Below are 18,310 nucleotides of genomic sequence, written 5' to 3' on the forward strand. Positions count from 1 at the left end.
CTACTTTACGCTGATCACAATTGGTCAAACAGGATGTTTGATTCTGGTTGTGGTCGTAACTTTTTGTTTTCATGGATTACGTGGCGCCCTGAGGGATTGAGAAAACGTCGGAGCATGTCATACTTTATGAAACTATTTAGAAATACTCGACTTGATACATAAATGAAAAAAAACAAACATGCAGTCAACCTGAAATACAAATCTCACCCACAAACCAGATTTGATTTCTTCACCAGGCTTGTTTCCCCGAAACAGTGAGCTTGTTTTTCCACATACAATTACACAACCTCTAATGTATTTTTATGAAATAACAAGCTCTGCATAATTTCTTAGTGTAATTAAATCTCCTCAGCCTTTTAAACACTCGCTCAGTGAAACTCATTTCTCTAATCATCCTGTAAGACTCATTCTTATTACTTATTATAACTCCAGTAAAACTGTGAAAAATACCAGTTTGTAATTAGAAGAAAGGGGAGCTGTATGGTAATTAAAACACACAACCTTCCGGCTGAGATACATAAAAACACACACTGGCATCGTGCCCATCTTGACTTGGTCTCCAGCTGAGCGGGAAATTGAGCTTAAAATAAAGATGAAAGAGCGACGAGGGGGAAAAGAGAGTTTAGGGGTTGTCACATGGCAGCAGACACATGTGGGACTATTACATGTGTGGAGGCGTGTGGAGAGCTGGGCAAAGTGTGGCCCTGAGTGTGAGGAGATGATTACACTGACAGGAAAGGAAGGAAGGACTAACACACATCCATTTTTAAAACATTGAGTAATGGCCATGTGTCGAGTCGCCAAGGACGTTTAGTCTGTGCCCAAAAACGTTGAGAGGTGATGTCAGCAAACTGCTTTATTTGCTTTTTTAACCCAACTGCCATGTGATGTTTAAAAAGTAAAGGAAACCAAAGAGACGACAGAGGAAGAGGTCACGTTTGTTCACTTCTGTTAAAGTCTGTGTAAAGATTTATTTCTAAACACATTAAATATGTTGGACAATAGTTACTGAAAACACGTGAAAAGACTTTGAACCATATATCACTGAAATGTGGAGTCAGAGGTTCAAACAGTTTTTCACCAGTTTTCAGTCTCAGGATTTTGTGGGCGGTCCTTAAAGGGTGGCTCGATGACACGCTGAGGCCACCCTGAGCAGAGAGACAGAGATGAATTCATCTCAGCTCAGAGTGTTTCAAAGTTAGTCATGTCATTTTCTGAACTCATCTGACACGTTTCGCTTCAAAACGCTCCCACAGTCCTGGAGCTGAGAATTAATTTTTACCTGAGTTGACACCTGATTTCATAAAGTTGTTGATATTTTTAATCATTCAAATTTGGCTGGGTGGTTAATAACACTTTGTTCTTTGGTCTGACAAACTCTTTACCAAATTACCAAAAATAAAAACTTTCTCATTCACCCCTGGCGGTGTGAAGCCTTGCTGAGAGTTTGTTTTTTCTTTGTTTGGATTAAAATTTCAGAATATTAGATTTGAAAAACAGCAATAATCAAAACTACTTTCTACTGAAGAAATCTGTCCACGTGGAGTAATCTCTGTAAACAGATATCTGCGTATGAATGAGAAATACAACATTTTGGTCTCTGGATTCTGTTTGTAGTCCGAGTAGGATCAATCATGTTCGAGTATGCTTTGGTTTCATGCACGTTTAGATTTGTAAACTGGCCACCTGTGAAATAATCAGATAACGTACCCGGTCTCCAGGTCTGACGAGCGGTTCCTGTTTGGTTCCCAGTTTGTGCAGCAGGTTGTAGGCCACCTTCACACTCCTGGACCACAGTTTTCCTAGAGATGGATACAAAGATTGATTATTATTAAGCTGTACGGAGAAAAACAACAGCGATCTGTGAAGGTTTGAAATGATCCAGGAGTTCCAGGATATGGACTAAATTACGAAAAATGTAATAAAGACATCAAAGTATCGATTGACAGGGAAGTTTTCAAATGAAACTAACAAACCTCTTTGTTTGACTGAACAAAGGATGACATCATGAGTCCACATGTGTAAGAAATTACTGCACTGACATGACACTCGGCGTTAAAACGCATTATTTCACCTCGCGGGTGGACTGGTATGGAGATGATCACACAGATTTCATAACATCCAGCAAACCAACCAGAGCCGCCTCAGGACTGCGGCGTAATTGAGTCCATGTACAGTGATACTTTACACACAACCACAGCACATTAGAGGAAGTCGTATAGGCCACATAAGTATTTAATTACAGCCATGTTTTGGGGATCTTGATGAAGTTTTGATTTTAGTGCTCACGCAACTTTAGACAACGTGAAGCAACCTTTTACCTCAACCCAGAAACTTCAAGAATAAACGTGAAGAAATATTTTCACGTTACAGAAGGTTGTTTGTCAAAATAACAGCTGCTTCGAATATCAACCTGCGTACATCACGTGAAATAATATCATCAAATCTTCCCGATCGCTGCCACGCGTAGTTGGCTCTGTTCATTAACGCCCTAACTCACAACAATAGAATCAATTTCCATTTCTAATTCAGACTGGCAGACGCAGATATTATGCATGAGCAATCCAGCGTGGATTCCTCATTGTTTTTCACACTGAATGAGGTTTTTTTCTGAGCTAATGAATTGAAGAAAACGAGGAGAGCTCTCCGAGTCGTCCCACGAGGAAAAACACGACGGTTAGGAGAGAAAAAACCTGCAAGAAAAAGGCAGAGCAGGAGTGACTCAGCTACAGGAGGACAGTTTATACACAGAGTGAAAAATACATCTCATCAATTAATCAAGTCTCCAAGCTTAGAAAGCAATAACTGCTTAAAATCAGCTTGGCAACTATTAACAGGCTTTGGTGATTTTGGTCACTTAATATTTCACTCAAATATACAGCACATATAATATTAATAATAATAAGTTTACAAAGTGTTTTCCAGAGTATCAGACCTAAAAGAAGACCGGTTAAAAGAAACGGGCAGAACAATGAAGAGAAAGATCATAAAGGAAATGATACAAAGACAATAAATAACAAAAAAAGGTAAAGAGATGCAAGATAAAAATACATACAAAAGAAAAACATGAGAAAAATAGAGAACATGTGATTTCAAAGAGTTCAATAAATCAGTGAGCCTTGTCTCCTCGTGGTCGTTTGTTGTTTTGGGCCTCGACCTCGGAAGAACCAGACGTGACCCGCCCGAGGATTTAACCTTTCCGTTGTCCTTGGGGTCGACAACACGAGGGTTAACTCAACTCATAGAAACGAGGTCTATTGTCCCCAAATTCCAAAACGAAGGGAATAATTGGTGGTAATGGGATGGACTGAAGTAAGACTAAAGGCGTAAATCGGGAGGACAGAAAGATTGCTGGCGATGTAGACCCCCTGACAGGCTTTAAAAATGATCAGTGAAATCTTAAAATCCTTGAAACAAACAGAAAGCCAGTGAAGCCGAGCTGCTGCGTCATGGACGAGTTGGAGGTGTGAAAGTTATTTTTTTTATTGATACTAAAGAGGAGAGGAGTTGCATTTTTGAAAATATGAAGGTATGGATTGTCTTTTCAAGGTTCTGGAGAAGCCTGGACAAGTTTATTGATGTGTGTGAGGTTTCTCGCAGAGGGCTTGATATCAGGGTATTTTCTGTTTTTACTGAGGAACGACTGAAGTGACCCTGAATCCATTTTTTGGGGGATGAGATGAGTCGGGGATGCGTACTTCAAGGGCACCTCGTCAGTAACGGCGGGCACCCTGGAGGTAACAACCAGCCATCCACCAGCTGGAAAACATGTTCAACAATCAGACGAGAGGTTTCCTGCTGGCAGCGTCTCTGCTGCTGAACTGCACAAGAGCCCAAATCAGAGACAGAGAGCAGCAGCTCCAGATGTAATCAGTGTTTCTGTGCAGAGTCTGAAATTACTCAAGCGACCCGTGAAAGACTCATCCAGCGGCCTTTTGTCCTCTGAAACGGAGGAGAGACGAAGGAAACTGTCCAATCATCGGGTTTAATTTAATTGGAAAAGACTCGCTTTGTCAGAAACGAGATGTTCGTCACATACCGACAAAAAAAAGAATATTAAAAGAATATTTCAGACGTGACCTTTAACCTTTCATTATAAGTTATTGTAAAACTTTATGGACCTCTGCGTTATAACACATCTTACTTCACTGTATGATCCCAGACTCATGAGATCTGCATCCGAAACTCAGAGAGGATCTTTGTCAGGTCGAATATTTGCCTGAAAAACTTGTGTTTCATTACATTCGAAGACACAAGTCCTAAGAAAAGGGACTTGAACTTAGAAATGTCATTGGATAATCCCACCAGAAACCAGATATTAGATCTAGATATGGATCCCTGTTTGACCAGGTGACAGTTTTATGTGTTCATGTCTTTGTCCACTGAGACTCTTTCATATATTGACAACAGGTTGTGAGTAAAGCTGAGCCTGGAAAGGTCGTTGAGGGACATGATAAGAGTCGGTGATGTTCACAGCTGATGTCAGTCTGCATTTCTAGTTTCAAAAGAGGATTTACAGTCTGCAGCAAACACTCCAAACAAAGCAGAGAGGTAAACACAAAGGATAATCAAAGACAGAGATCAAAACGAAACACGCAGAGAAAAGTCGGAGCGTCCCCCGCAGAAATCTAAATCAATAACGTGATTCGGTGATAAAGAGCGGAGCTGTTTACAGGCGATCAAAGCTCCCCCGCGCCTCGTTTCAAACTTCCTTTAATACCAACAGGAATATGTTTCCCTCCTGCCAATTACGCGAGGTTATCTGCAGTGCAGCGCGGTGAGGGTTGAGTTTAAGGACAGTGGGAGAGTTCAGGATCGTGAATCCTGTCTGTCTGTTCTCGGGGGGGGAGGCGGAGGACGACCCGACAGGAAGAAACAAAACAGGTTTGTCCTTGTCGGCCGACTTCAAAGAGAAGATGCCACAGGAATAAAAGATAAGGAGGAGATGGAGATTTAGATTCAGCACCGCACACACACACACACACACACACACACACACACACACACACACTGTCTCACCATGTTGTTGTCTCTCTGGTGTTGGACGATTCCTGACTGCTGGCTGAAGACATTTCACAGTCTGGTGAGCGCTCATATCGCCTCATCATCAGCTGCGAGCTCACTCCTCGCAAATCAGTTTGTGCACACACACACACACACACACACACACACACACACACACACACTGTGCGCCTATTTGAAGACAGTCGATGTGATAAAGTTGCGGCTTTTTCACGTCAATCCTCCAGATTAAGTTCAGTGTGTGGCAGTGTGTGATTTGCGTGTACTCTTGCATGTAACACACATGCACAAATACCACAAAGCTCTACAGAAGTGGAAGTTAGTCAGGTATTTTACAAGTATTGCACTTTAAATACAACTTTGAATGAGAATTTGCATGTTTGGAGACACTTTTTTGTGTGTTTTGTCATCTGCAGCTGATTTCTTCACGTTCCAGTCTTCAAAGCCTCGATCCTCCTTTTAAAACTCCTGCTAAGTTCCCGGATGTTGTCAAGTCGAGTTTATTGTCAATGCTGCCACATGTGCAGAGACGTTTCCCTCGTATCTCTGGTGCAAACAGCAATAAACATGAAATATACAATACAAGTCAAGTGCTTGAGGCTACAGAACATTTCAACCTCCGTAAGAGCGTGGGCGCTTTGATTGACAAGTGGGTGTCGTTACAGATGATTCACGTCTGTCGATTTTAAGATCAGATGGGAGGCGGTACAGCCAACGTGGCGCCGTCCAGAGGGACAAATTCTAAGCTTGACGTCACTCATGCTCTGTCCATTCTTTATACTTAATGTTGATTTTACATCCAACATAAAAACCTTTATTTCCTTCCTCAATTTTTTACATATTTTTCCTGTTTGCGTCTTTATTTTCCTTCTTTCCTCTTTTCTTTAGTTTCTATTGTTTTTCCATTCCTTTCTATGCTCTTTGTTTCTTTCTTACTTTGTTGCTTTCTTCTCACTTTCCTTCTTCCTTTCCTTTTCCTGGTTTCCTTCTCCTCTCACTTCCCTTCTTCTTCTTTTTCAGACTACTTTTCTCTCCTGTTTTGTTTCCTACTTTCTTTCATTTCTCTTCTTCTTTCAGTGATCTGAACATCCTCAAAAGTTCAGATCCAGTTTTCATAAATAAACTAATCAAAACTTGACTTGTGTGACTAAATGATAAAAACACAGCCGGCTCCTGTGAAGCTGAAAGATTTAAGACTTCAGATTTGAGATGATGCTCAGTCTTCAGAGTGAATACATGAAAGTAAAGATGAAATTACAGACGGAGGACTTGTTCGACCTGTGTGAGTCTGTGTTCAGGTCTGTAGGTGTGCAGGTCGTCTCGGTGTCACTTTATTCAGGGACTGTAAATTCACGAGGACCCGAGAGAAGCAGCTCTGTTCTCTGTCGTTAAATCTCTTTGGCTCCTCTGGACCCGGAGACATTTTCTCCGCCGCCGTCCGGGAGACAAATAACTTGAACTCGCAGCCTCCAGCTGCTGCGAGAAAGAGTTTGTTCCATTTTGAATATAAAGACTTAAAGTGCTGCGCTGAGCCGGAGGGGTGAGGACGTGATGTGATTCAGCTGCAGTGGATGTGATCAGGGAGCCGGGACGACGACGGCGCTGCAGGCGACACGACACATGAAACATGTTTTGGAGCGTCTCTGATTCGTTTGCAGCGCCGTGTTTGTCTGCAGACTGAAGGTGGATTTATACAGCGGACACAAAGGAAAATGAAAGTTTGGGGATAAAACATAAATGAATCCATAATAAAAAAAAAAACTTCCCGTCGCTCCGTGGCAGCTTTCTTCTTTTTCACACTTTGCTAATGTGCTTAGCGCTCTGTCTGCCTGCCATTAGAGGAATTATGCTCACGCAGCGGGTGTTAAACATTGTTTGGTGCTTCAGTTAATCAGCTTGTGAAAGCCACCATATGTGATGAAAAGACAGGAAGCAAATCAGAGAAGAAAAGTCTGCTGCGAAAGCGATTTTTAGTACTGATCGTACGTCAAGACGGAATACTGAGGACTGATCTGGGTTCAGATCCCAACGAGCAGGCTTCGATACTTCAGTCTCAAATATGTGAGAATTGATTTTAATATAAAACTTTTCTTACCGTAGGTCAGCACGTAGAGCGGCTTCCCGTTGGTGTCCATGGTGGTGAGACACGGGGCCTTCGGAGAGATGGTGCCCCACCTCTGCAGGGCCGCCTCCAGAGACGGGGGCCAGTTGGTCACGACACCCAGCTGCTCGCCCCTCATGGCCACCATCTGGGCCCCCTCCGCCTTGGGCTGGTTGGGGTCCGGCTGCTGGACTGGAGGAAGAGCGAGAAAGTGAAAGTTTATGTCAGATTTCTTCATGTTTTATACCCACAAATACACAACAGACGATCACAGCCGAGATACTACGTGTACGTGAACAGACTTTTAACTGGAGTTACAGTTACGAGCTTTTATCAACTTTGTTTTCACTTTATTTCAGATTTAACAACCTCTGTTCTCACAGCTCTGAATTATTAAACCTTTAGAAGCTGCTTCAAAGTTCAAAACAAATCGATTTTCTGTCACTTTTACAAACACAGAAATACAAAATATTAAAAAATACATGATTTATTTAATCAGATAAAATCCGTAACAGGTTTCCTGTGGTAAACTTCACGTTCACCGAACTGCGAGTTCAGTTCTTTGTATACGATTTACGACTTGTTGTATCACAGAGGACATTCCAACATTTGTTATTCATGCTTAAATTATGAATTCTGGCTCTGCAGCTCTTCATGCTGGACACAAAAAGAAATATTCATCAGCAGACATGAGGGGACGAAGAGTTAGCACGTAAAGCAAGTGAACGTCATGAAACCAGAATAAAACATGTGGGATGATACCAGTGCAAAACTCAAATGTATAATGTAATGTAGAACAAATGTCTGGAAACGTTTGTATTTCAATGCAGGAAAGTTACATTTTTATACCTTTAAATGGAGACAACACTGATTTTGCATGTTTAAAAAGTGTTTTACATCGCTGTCGTGTCGTTTAGAGATTTCAAATCAATCTGTGCTCAAATTTAATTAATCATTGAGACTCTAAATCAGTGCAGGGTCGCACACAGAACAGCTTTCATTAAAAAAACAGAAGCTGCCTGGAGCTGTGAGAAAAATCCATTAGAGGGCCGGTGTGTAGGATTTAGTGCCGTCCTGTGGTGTAGTTGTAAATTGCAACCCCCCTTCACTTAGAAACATGGAAGAGGACTCATATAGTCATTCTAAGCTAACAAAAAGAGTCTTATTTTCAGGTGAGAAGAGTTATGAATATTATATTTTGTGAATGGAGCCACTTAAAATCTTCTAAACTTTAAAAGAATCTAAAAATGCTCGGTATACAAGACAAACTGTTGATAGTTCACAAGCTAAAACCTGCAAATACTCGGATCTCTTTGCAATCTGTGTCGCTATTTCCACTTTGTTGTCGAATATTCAGGGAGTTGAGTGTATTATAATGAAGTCTGACACAAAATATCAACAGAAAAGAAAAATAAAGACAGGTTTTACCCTCCAGGAGCTCCTCAAAGTCGTCGACAAAGAACTCTCTTAGCGGCGGCCTTTTGGGTCTCTTCAGAGTGTTGACGAGTTGCTGAATTTTGGCTGAAACTCTGCTGCTGACAGGAACACCTGCAGAGCACACACACACATAAATGTAAGTCTAAGACTAAACTCATAATTGTGCTTTCACAGGTGCACGCCTGGTCGTCTCGTTCACATTTCACCGAGCGATATCCTGAGTGCATCCCGCCGCTTCTTCTCCGACGCACAAAAGAAAAAACACGTCACGTTTTCCTCGAGTGAGCAATCAACAGAACCGCCGCTCAGCTCGACACTCAAATATATACACGAGATGACTGTCGCAGACTTTCGGAGCTTTTAGGCGAGACAGAGGTGAGATGGAGTGCTGAGATTCGGAAGCAAATAGAAGTTTTGGCAGCCCGGAGACGTAACTGAGAGTTTGGCAAAATCACCCTGAAGAAGTCGGTGAACTGTAAAAACCCTGTGAAGTTCAGTTCAACGCCAACTTTACAGTAATGAACAGACTCAATGACATTTACAAGTCATTGAGTCTGTCATCATATATCTAATTTAAATTCAAACGGGATCAGAAAATTCTCTCTCGACTTTGACTACTGTCCATATTTCCTCCATAATAAGGTCCTATAGGGCACAAAGATGTTGAGAAGGCGTTAAAACTGAAGTAACACGTCTGTTTTTAAACTGTAAGAATGATAAAGTCAAGATGTTTCTGTAATAATGTAATAATGTTCTGTTCGGTCCGCTTTAAACAAGTGAAAGAGTTTGTTTCTATCGGACAGCCCGGTTCTCAACTCATCTCATCTAAACTCTGGTTCTCGGTCTGTTTTGCAAGCGGACCCTGGTGCTGGTTCTCCAATCGATGAGCCGGGTTTTCTTCTTCCTGGTGCTTGTTTTTTGAGCAATACCGCCCCCCAACCTGTTGTAACTGTATGACGTCGTCATACCAGGCGGTCGGTCCACAAAGCAACATAAAATTCACTTTGCATTCAGTGTAAACATTTCTAACATCCATAATGTCACATAGTGGGAGTTTATGCATCAGTCGGGTCAGACGGAGCAGAAATTAGAAGAGGAGCTGCATGAAAATGATGGTGAAGGTTCATAAACTGTCAAAAGAAAGAAAGAAAAGATAATGCACAGACTGTGTCCTGCATTCTACTGTTTTATAGTCCCGTTATAGGACTTCTAAACTTTTTAAGGGAAGAAGCAGACACAAAGTGAAATCCTCAAAGATCAACATAACACAACGATTAATCATTTCTGTTCCTCGGCTCTGTTGTGTCTCTTTTGATCCGGACGTCCAAATAAGCTCCCATCTGTAAACTTTGGCACCTGATCCGTCAAGCTGCTTAAACTGTGTTCAACATCTCCGTCCGTGCCGCATCGATCGGCATCAGCATCTGATGAACGAGCTGTGGCTTCACGTCCCTCCGGACACGCAGCAGAATTATGAAACGATGAAACAAGCACAGCTGAGGTCCTCAGTCATCTCCGAGGAGTCAGCAGAAATATCTGGATTCATCTTTTTTTCAATCCAACCGCAGCTTGTTTTGATGTTTAAAAGAGCTGATGCAACGAAATGATGATGAATCATTCGACAGAGGGAGGTGTCAAACATCGCTGCTCTCATTTGTTGTTTTTGTTCAGACGCTGACGGACAGTTCTGCAGATTTCACACGACTGTGGCCTGTTTTCTGAAGCTGCCTCTTTACATTTATAAATCAGATTTGTATTCAGAGATATAAACTCATCTCCAAGTTTCATTAAGATTTAAAAAGTTGTTCATTAAGTGTGAACTTTGATGGTTTAATGCTGACTCACCGTCTCCGGTCTCCATCAGCTCGGCGTTGCCGTACTTGGGCGTCTGTCTCTGGGTGGCGGTGCCGGCGCCTGGGGCTCTCTCCACCTGGATCCCGTCGGTGACGGTGGTGTTGGCGGTGTTGTTGGTGTAGCCGGTGACATCTGGAGGGGCAGAGTGGTTCTCTGGGACGTGAGAAAACGGGGGAGGATGAAGGCCTGGTTAGTTCCCCCACACCCCCACACATCCTGAAACACTTTTTAACGGGGACGCAGTGAGACGGACATGGGACGGAGTCTGGGGTTCATTAATTAACTGATCACTTATATGTAACAGTTAAAGCAGAACCACTAAAAGTAGTTGAAGTGTTAAAATGAGGTTGTGTTACAGTTGAAGTGTCACCTCGAGGAATAGTACTGCACTGGAAGTGTTGATGAATAATGAGACGTCAACTTGAAACACTAGATGAATTTGCTAAAAGCAGTTGAGGTGTCAGTTAAAGTGTCAGTTTAGTATTTCAGTTAGGGAAAACAACTGAAGCGTCAGTTTGAGTTTAAGTGCTGAGCACAGTCAAGACGTCAGTGATTAGTTGAAGTGAAACTACTGAAAATAGTTGAAGTATCAGTTAAAGAGTAAGTACCGAAAACAGTCAAGGTGTCAGGCAAAGTATCAGATGAAGTGTAAGTGCTGAAAACAGTTAAAGTATCAGTCAAAGTATAAATACTGAAAGGAGATGAACTGTCAGTTAAATTGACAGTAAAATCAGTTAAAGTATAAGATAAAGTATCAGTTAAAGAGTAAGTACCGTCAATAAAAGTATTAATTGAGTTGAAAGTACTGAAAGGAGTTGAGGTGTCAGTTGAAGAGTCAGTTTAAGTATCAGTTGACGTGTGAATGATGACAACAGTTGAAGTATCAGTCAAAGTTTAAATCCTGAAAAACAGTGGAGGAGTCAGACGAGCTGAAAGCGTTAAAAGAAAACGATTACGAGCCTCATCAAACTTTAACGGCACGCTGGCAAACACGACGTGTAAATTTAAGACAAACTGTCGAGCTAACGATGTGGAACGCTGTGAATAAAAAAACTCTGATTCCTATTAAACCCAAAGTCGAATAAAGAATGAATTTAATAACCTGCAGAAATTAAAGTGACTTCAGTTGGCAGCTAAATTAAAGTATAATGCGTTGGATGCAGTCATTAACTCTCAGACCTATAAATAACGAATGCTACTCTCTAACGGACAACAAGTGAAATACTGTAATGTGATTACAAACTTGTTGCCTGGTGATAAATTTCAGGTCCTGTAACATTTTGTATGGATTCTAAATATGTCTGATTATTTATTCAGGCGGCATTTAAACACAGTGAGGAGGTTCGATGATCTATCAGTGACTTCCTGCAGAAGAAACTTGGAGTAAAATGATATTTGGGCTTTGACACAAATCCAGCAGAACCCTGCAGACATTTCCTGACGGGTCTCCGTGCCTCCACAAACCTCTCACATCAAACCTCCCACCGCCACCACACACTGCGACGCTGCCTTCCTCTGAGGGAAGGACTCCATTTCCATCGACACCCACCCCTCGACATCCGTCCTTTAGGTCGTCTCTTCCACTGTGCTACATTTCAGATTGTGTTTCGGCCTGACGTTTCAAAGACGCCTCAAATTTTTCCACATCTACCTCTTTCATGAGGCTCAGCTGCTGTTCGACGACATCAAATGGTGTTTATCGTTCAGCCCCGGGGGAATCTTTGCTTTGAGCGGTCGGGGCATGAAGCGGTGCAGGGAGAAAGATGTGTGGTGAATCTAAATAGAGATGTGTGTAGGTGCAGACTGCTGCGTCGTTCACTGTCTGCATCAATTCAATCCAGCAGAACTTTAAAGACAAACGTGCTGCATGTATATTCTGTGTCATCTGCATCGAGCTGCTGCTGCATTAGCATGGCTATCACATTAGGATTGATCTTATATGCTGAGCTTATGGCAGCTTTTGCCTTTTAGGGCTTTGGACTTTTGGGAAACCCTTTCTAATTGCTATTTAATTGATTCATGGAGGCCAGGGTTCAGGTTCAGATGTAGAACACCGACCACGGCGCTCGTGAGGACTGAAAACGCCTTCAAATGTAAACTCCTTCACATGGATATGGGAGAGTTGTCGGAATCTAAGTGATACAAATCACTGCTATAGATGTCTGACAACAAAAATAAATGTTTTTTTTAACTGCAAAGTCGCGTTTAAGAAGAGAATATGACTCAAAGAATTGTCAAAAAGCAGCTGTGAGCTCGGCATGTTGAACCGTTTGAACATTTCCAACACAAAATGTGTCCAAATGGTAAAAAAGTTCAGATTTGAAGGCACCATCAGTGTCTTGCTAAGGGGCACTTCAGCAGAGTTGAGGGTTTAAAATCAGATAATTCAAAAACAGTCTGGTAATAATGAGCCGACTGCAAAGATGAGATAAAGAAATCAAGGACAAGATGAACCTCATTACATGGTCGCGTATACTTCTGTATAATTCTGTATAAATGCATGAGAAGCATCAACATAAAGAGCATCCATCAAACATATTACCGACTTACTAAAGTCTTTTCACTCGACTGCATTGGAAATCAAGCGCGGAGGACGAAGCTCTTTGCTTTTACTCTACGTCTAAAACGTCCTCGGAGAATGGGAAGCTGTGAGAGGTCAACACTAAACACGAACCCGACTCGACTCCCCGGTCTTTTATTTCCTCTGCTGCTGGAGTCGAGGACCGGAACATAAAGAGGCATCAAACTACTTCAGCCCGCCGCGCTTCACAGCGTGCAGATCCCCACAGTGAAAAAGCAGCAGAGCGAGTTTCATCTGAAGTGAAATGCTGCTCGTGTTATACAAAGAAACCACTTTCATTTCTTTAAAAATTAAGCTGTTTGATAAGTCAAAGTTTTTCTGGATAGAGGGATATGGAAAACATGAGGTGCCATAAACTGCAGTTCCTCTAACGTCCACTTGAGGCTGGCTCCAGAAAGGAGTCAGTCTCCATAAGTCCCCATGTTTCACAGCAGAAATAAACATGTTTACAGCCTGGTACAAAAAACAGTTTTGGTCTCTGTAGCTAATTTCCCCGTTCATGACAACTGTACTGAGGGTGAATTTATATACAACTCACCTGTTCACATTATATTAAGGCTTAAAGTTATGCAGGATTAAGAGCGTGGACGCTTTGATTGACAGGTGGATTGCAGAATTATGCCACCACACTGAGCTTCACAACAGCTCTTCAGAAACCTTTGTGCATAAAGAGGCATCAAACTACTTCCAATCCAAGTGAATCCAATCCAATAAAAAAACCTTCAAACTTTTCATTCTTCTGGCAGTTGACAGAGGGATGTTGACTGAAACCACTGGAGTCTGGAAGCTGCAGTGACTACAAATAATAAGAAAATCATAAAATATGAATCCAGGAGTTTTTCATTCTGTCTGTAACTTTGAGCACACCTTTCTATCAGTATGTTAGTGACTGGGTAAGGTCAATAGAAATACATGTACACCTGTACAGCCCTGAGAGGTGTCACTATACTATACTGAGTATTACCTGCCAGTGATGCAGATTACTGTTACTGATATTACTCACACAAACTGAACCGTTCAGCATTGAAAGAAACAAAAACACAGACTGTCCCCCGCAGAACAAAGATGTGTTTTCATGCTCTGATCTCAGTCTTACTAAATATTTCATCATCGCCTGTTCTCTGTGGGAGATGAAGCGCTCGTAGAAGGACGGTTAGACGGTTATATAATGTAAATATATACATCTGCACCATGATTACTTTATACTACATATTCAGTCATTAATCCAACCTTAATTTGCACTAAAAAATATTATTATTTTACTTTTAACAGACTTTTATTGCCCGTTTTGAAACAAATCGAATGTCGTGTCTAAATCTTGAAGATCTTTAAGCTGACAGATTTTTTAATGATGGTGTTGGGAGAGTTTGTTCTCTTCTGTTCATGTTATGTCTGCTTCACTGCTTCATTAAACCGAATGAATATGATCTGAACGGCTGAGGAAGACTCGGAAGAAGAACATGGAGGAGGCAGAGAAACAAGGGAACAGAGAGAGGAGATGTTCTCAGCACAGCACCGAGCCCGAACAGACATGGACTGCATATCAACGCTGCAGCACACGGCACGGGCATGCTAATTACTGTAGCACGCTGTGTATTCCCTCTCTGCAACATCTGGGCCGTCTGTCTGAGATACAGTGAACTAGACGTGCACTCTCTGAAGCCGTGTGTTGTTTATCTGTCTGGGAATATATATATGTGTGTGTGTGTGTGTGTGCACACAAGTGACCTCATCAGAATGTATTTATGATGATGTGTGACGGGGAGGACTATCAGCCCTGCCTGAGGAGGATGATGATGATGAATGCCTAATTCACTGCTGGAATACCAAGCAGGCCGGCTGAGGGACATGATTCAGGCATGGGGCGCTTCCACCTCCTCAGGTGGGTCGATGGTCAAAGACAACATGGCTCAAGCTCACATGTTCAGTGTCCAAGTCTTGTTGAAGCGAGTCAGTCAATCAAGAAACACGTCAGGCTTACGTGCTCACTGCTTTGATAGTGTGATGAACGCCAGTTACAAGTTACAGGGAGATCGACAAAGTGAGTCCGCATCACATTTCCTACTAGAACGCATTTTCAATCTCAACTTTTAAAGTCAGAGCGAGTCAGACAACAAGTCCTTAAAGTGCTTTAAGAAACTGACATATGGGCGGAAGGAGATTGTGTCACACAGATGAAAAGCTCCACAGCAGCTAGTTAATGTTTAGTCAACTTAATCAAGCAGTTTCAGGCCAAACTCGGAAATCAAAAATCGAAATTGGGAAGATAATGCAGTGGTTCTTAACCTGGGTTCGATCGAACCCTAGGGGTTCGGTGAGTCGGTCTCAGGGGTTCGGTGGAGCCTCCGCCCTGGAATTTTTTATACCATTTGTTACAACATATCTTTGTGAGCAATCGTTTTCAAGGATGCTGGACATAAAAACTAAGAAAAGGAACAGACTTTGCTGTGAAAATGACATGAGACTGGCACTTGCCAAGGTGAAGCCACGCATATCTGAACTGGTCTCTCAAAGGCAACAGCAGAAGTCACACTGAGGTAAGTTGTTGTGAGTTCATGCACTGTGTTGGTTTTGTTATTTGAACAAGGTGATGTTAATGCACGGTTCATTTTGTGCACCAGTAAAAAAATCATATTTTATTTTTTACTAAAGAAGGGTTCGGTGAATGAGCATATGAAACTGGTGGGGTTCGGTACCTCCAACAAGGTTAAGAACCACTGAGATAATGTGTTGTCATCCTGTCTATAGCTTGTGAAGTCTGTGACATTAGTGTGATTTTAAAATGTGATCGGGTTCCTGATCTGTCAGGATACATCAGAACGTTAAAGCTTGTTGTGTTTGTGTCCCGCTCCACGTCTACAACATTTCCTCATTCAAAAACAAAGTCTTAAAAAGTCAAAGCTGTCAGTCACGTGACTAGACCTATATTTTAACGTTCCCTCTCGATGCAGGATAAAATGATCCAGATCTGGTAACAACATGTCACAGCTGTCTAAACTTAAACTAGAACCATCTGACTAACTAAGTCCACAGTAAAACATCACGTCCATGCAGTGATTCTGGAGGATGAATTAAATACCTACAAGCGCAGAAGGAAAATTTGAGCTTTCTGCCTTTTGTACGGCTCTTTTAAAAATGGCAGTGGCAGAGACTCCATGAATTTTTCTTTGAGATATTTCATTCAGATTCTCACTGCAGGTAGACCTGCACCTGGGATTCACAAGATGTGCCCATATATCAGTGACATAACACTGGCTACTGTCACTGTGTCCCAGCAGTTGCTCCATTATTCACCATCTGTGGAGCTCCAGGAAGGAGTCCTCGACACACACTGAGCTGTAGAATAGAATAAACTGTGCACGTAGGATTTTCTTTATAATTCTTCACTTTAAATGTGGGATACTGAAGAAATACCTCGACTGGGCGATTACACTCATTCATTAACATCAACGTAGTCAAGATAAGACGCTGTAGTAAAGACGACCTGGTGCACAAACACCAACAAACATCACCGGTACAGTTGCTACATCTTCATCACATTGCTATAACCGTCTGTTTACACGGTGAACGTTGCACACTTTAAATCTTTAATGCACAAACTGGTCTGAGAATCGTATCAGGAGCTCATATCAGTCTGAAAACGTATGAACCTGAGCCAAAGGTGACGGATGCAGCTTGTTTTAGGTCCGCTTTAACCTCAGAGACTGAGAGGAAACTAATTTTATTATCTGAAGCTAAACTGACTAAATCTTCAAAACAAGCTGGGACTGTGTGGACGGGGTCTCAGCTGTAGTGCTGACACCACAGAGCTGGTTAAGAGAGCACAGCAGAGACTTCCTGAGGATCATCAAGGACCCATCCAACCCTCATCCTATCCCAACAGTTACCCTCAGGCAGGCAATACAGAAAACAGCTTTTATGCTAAGGCCATCACTGCCCATGACGGACATGAAATAACTCGACAACTCCACATGTGGATGTATGCACCGTCCATGTTTTATCCCTTTTATCTCTAGCTGCTTTTAAAGTTCTGTGTTTTATATTTCGTTATTGCATAATGACAATGAAGATATTCTAGAAAAATCGTCATCAGTGGCTCCCCAATATTATCGATATCCCATTAAATCCAATCATAGTTTTTGATACTGTCAGAGAGGTAACGAGCAACTGTACTCAAGATCACAAAAGACCAGATTCATGTGAGCACCCTGCGATGTGTGCGAGAAATGCACCTTCCCTTTAAATCTTCATCCTGTCAACCAGTTACCGTTAGAAAGAAAAAAAGAAAAACTCAAGAGCAACACGACAGGATTCATAAAACTTGTACAAGTCAAGGAGCTAATGTGGGAAGAAAACCTCGATCACTTTCCGTCTCATTCATGATGATCCTGCAGTGAAAAGTTCTCCCACATCAGCGTTACAAAGACACCTGATGAATAACATCCAGGAACCTTCTGTTGTTCCCAAACTGCTGAACTGTTATTCCTCAGAGACCCAGAGAGTATTCCCCATGGCAGATATACAGCGCTGACAGCGAGGCTAAGCTGCAGCACAGTCCCGACGGGCCTCATCCAGACGGCAGCCTTAATTACATTGAATATGGGAACGTTTCCAGGATGGCGTTAATGGATTCTGGGTATATATATTTCTGACGGTGATGAATGGCTGATTAAAGGTTTGTCTGTTCTTTAAAGCGTATGCTCATTGTTCGCTCCGGTGTATTCTCAAGCAATCTAAGAGAAACCGAGGAAGCCACTTCAGTGAATGAGTGTCAGCTGCTGCCTTCTCACATGCCAAGCACCGACTTGGCCGATGGAGTCCTCAGGTTCATAAAGTACTCGATGAGTCCATGTTGAAGCTTTCTTCAAGTCTTTGAAGGACCTTTCTTCACCAGACAAAAAGCAGGGGTTAAATTCTTTGACACAGTATTTGTGATTCCAGGTAGCAGATTTTTAAGAACACTGTGTAAGAATTACAGAAAAACACAAAAACTAAAGAGAGGGAGCCGGCGGACCCCGCATTCCTCTACCATCTGCTTTCTGGCTTAGATGAAAAGCCGTTTTTTTTTTAAAGCAGATTGCCTCTGGCTGAGCAAACAACTAAAAAACATGCTGCATAATTAGCCAAATCAATACACAACACAAAACTGAAGAACCTTGAAAAGAACTCATTCATACAAGCTGCTACGGAGCCTCTTTAGAAGCATTGTTGATTCTCCTCATCAACAATTTTGCACTTGAAAAAGCTGTGAACATCAAGATCCACATAAATACACACTGCTTTCATGCATCTACAACAACGCTCAATGCTACTCC

General features: G+C 42.0%; 1 protein-coding gene across 8 annotated transcripts in view; it reads right to left on the reverse strand.

Annotated features, from left to right (window-relative positions):
• Positions 1-18,310, reverse strand: part of dip2ca (disco-interacting protein 2 homolog Ca) — a 193,527-nt gene that overhangs the window by 49,634 nt on the left and 125,583 nt on the right. For 7 of the 8 annotated variants that reach the window (XM_027289045.1, XM_027289029.1, XM_019267391.2 and 4 more), the window contains 4 exons: positions 10,406-10,567; positions 8,552-8,671; positions 7,118-7,315; positions 1,711-1,802 (listed from right to left, as the gene is read on the reverse strand). In XM_027289045.1, coding sequence (XP_027144846.1) covers positions 1,711-1,802; positions 7,118-7,315; positions 8,552-8,671; positions 10,406-10,567 — 572 coding nt within the window. The remainder of the gene's footprint in view (positions 1-1,710; positions 1,803-7,117; positions 7,316-8,551; positions 8,672-10,405; positions 10,568-18,310) is intronic. The other variant, XM_027289051.1, reaches the window with a different exon arrangement.

This window comes from Larimichthys crocea, chromosome II (genome assembly GCF_000972845.2).
Source record: "Larimichthys crocea isolate SSNF chromosome II, L_crocea_2.0, whole genome shotgun sequence".
In the NCBI taxonomy this organism is placed as follows: Eukaryota; Metazoa; Chordata; class Actinopteri; family Sciaenidae; genus Larimichthys; species Larimichthys crocea.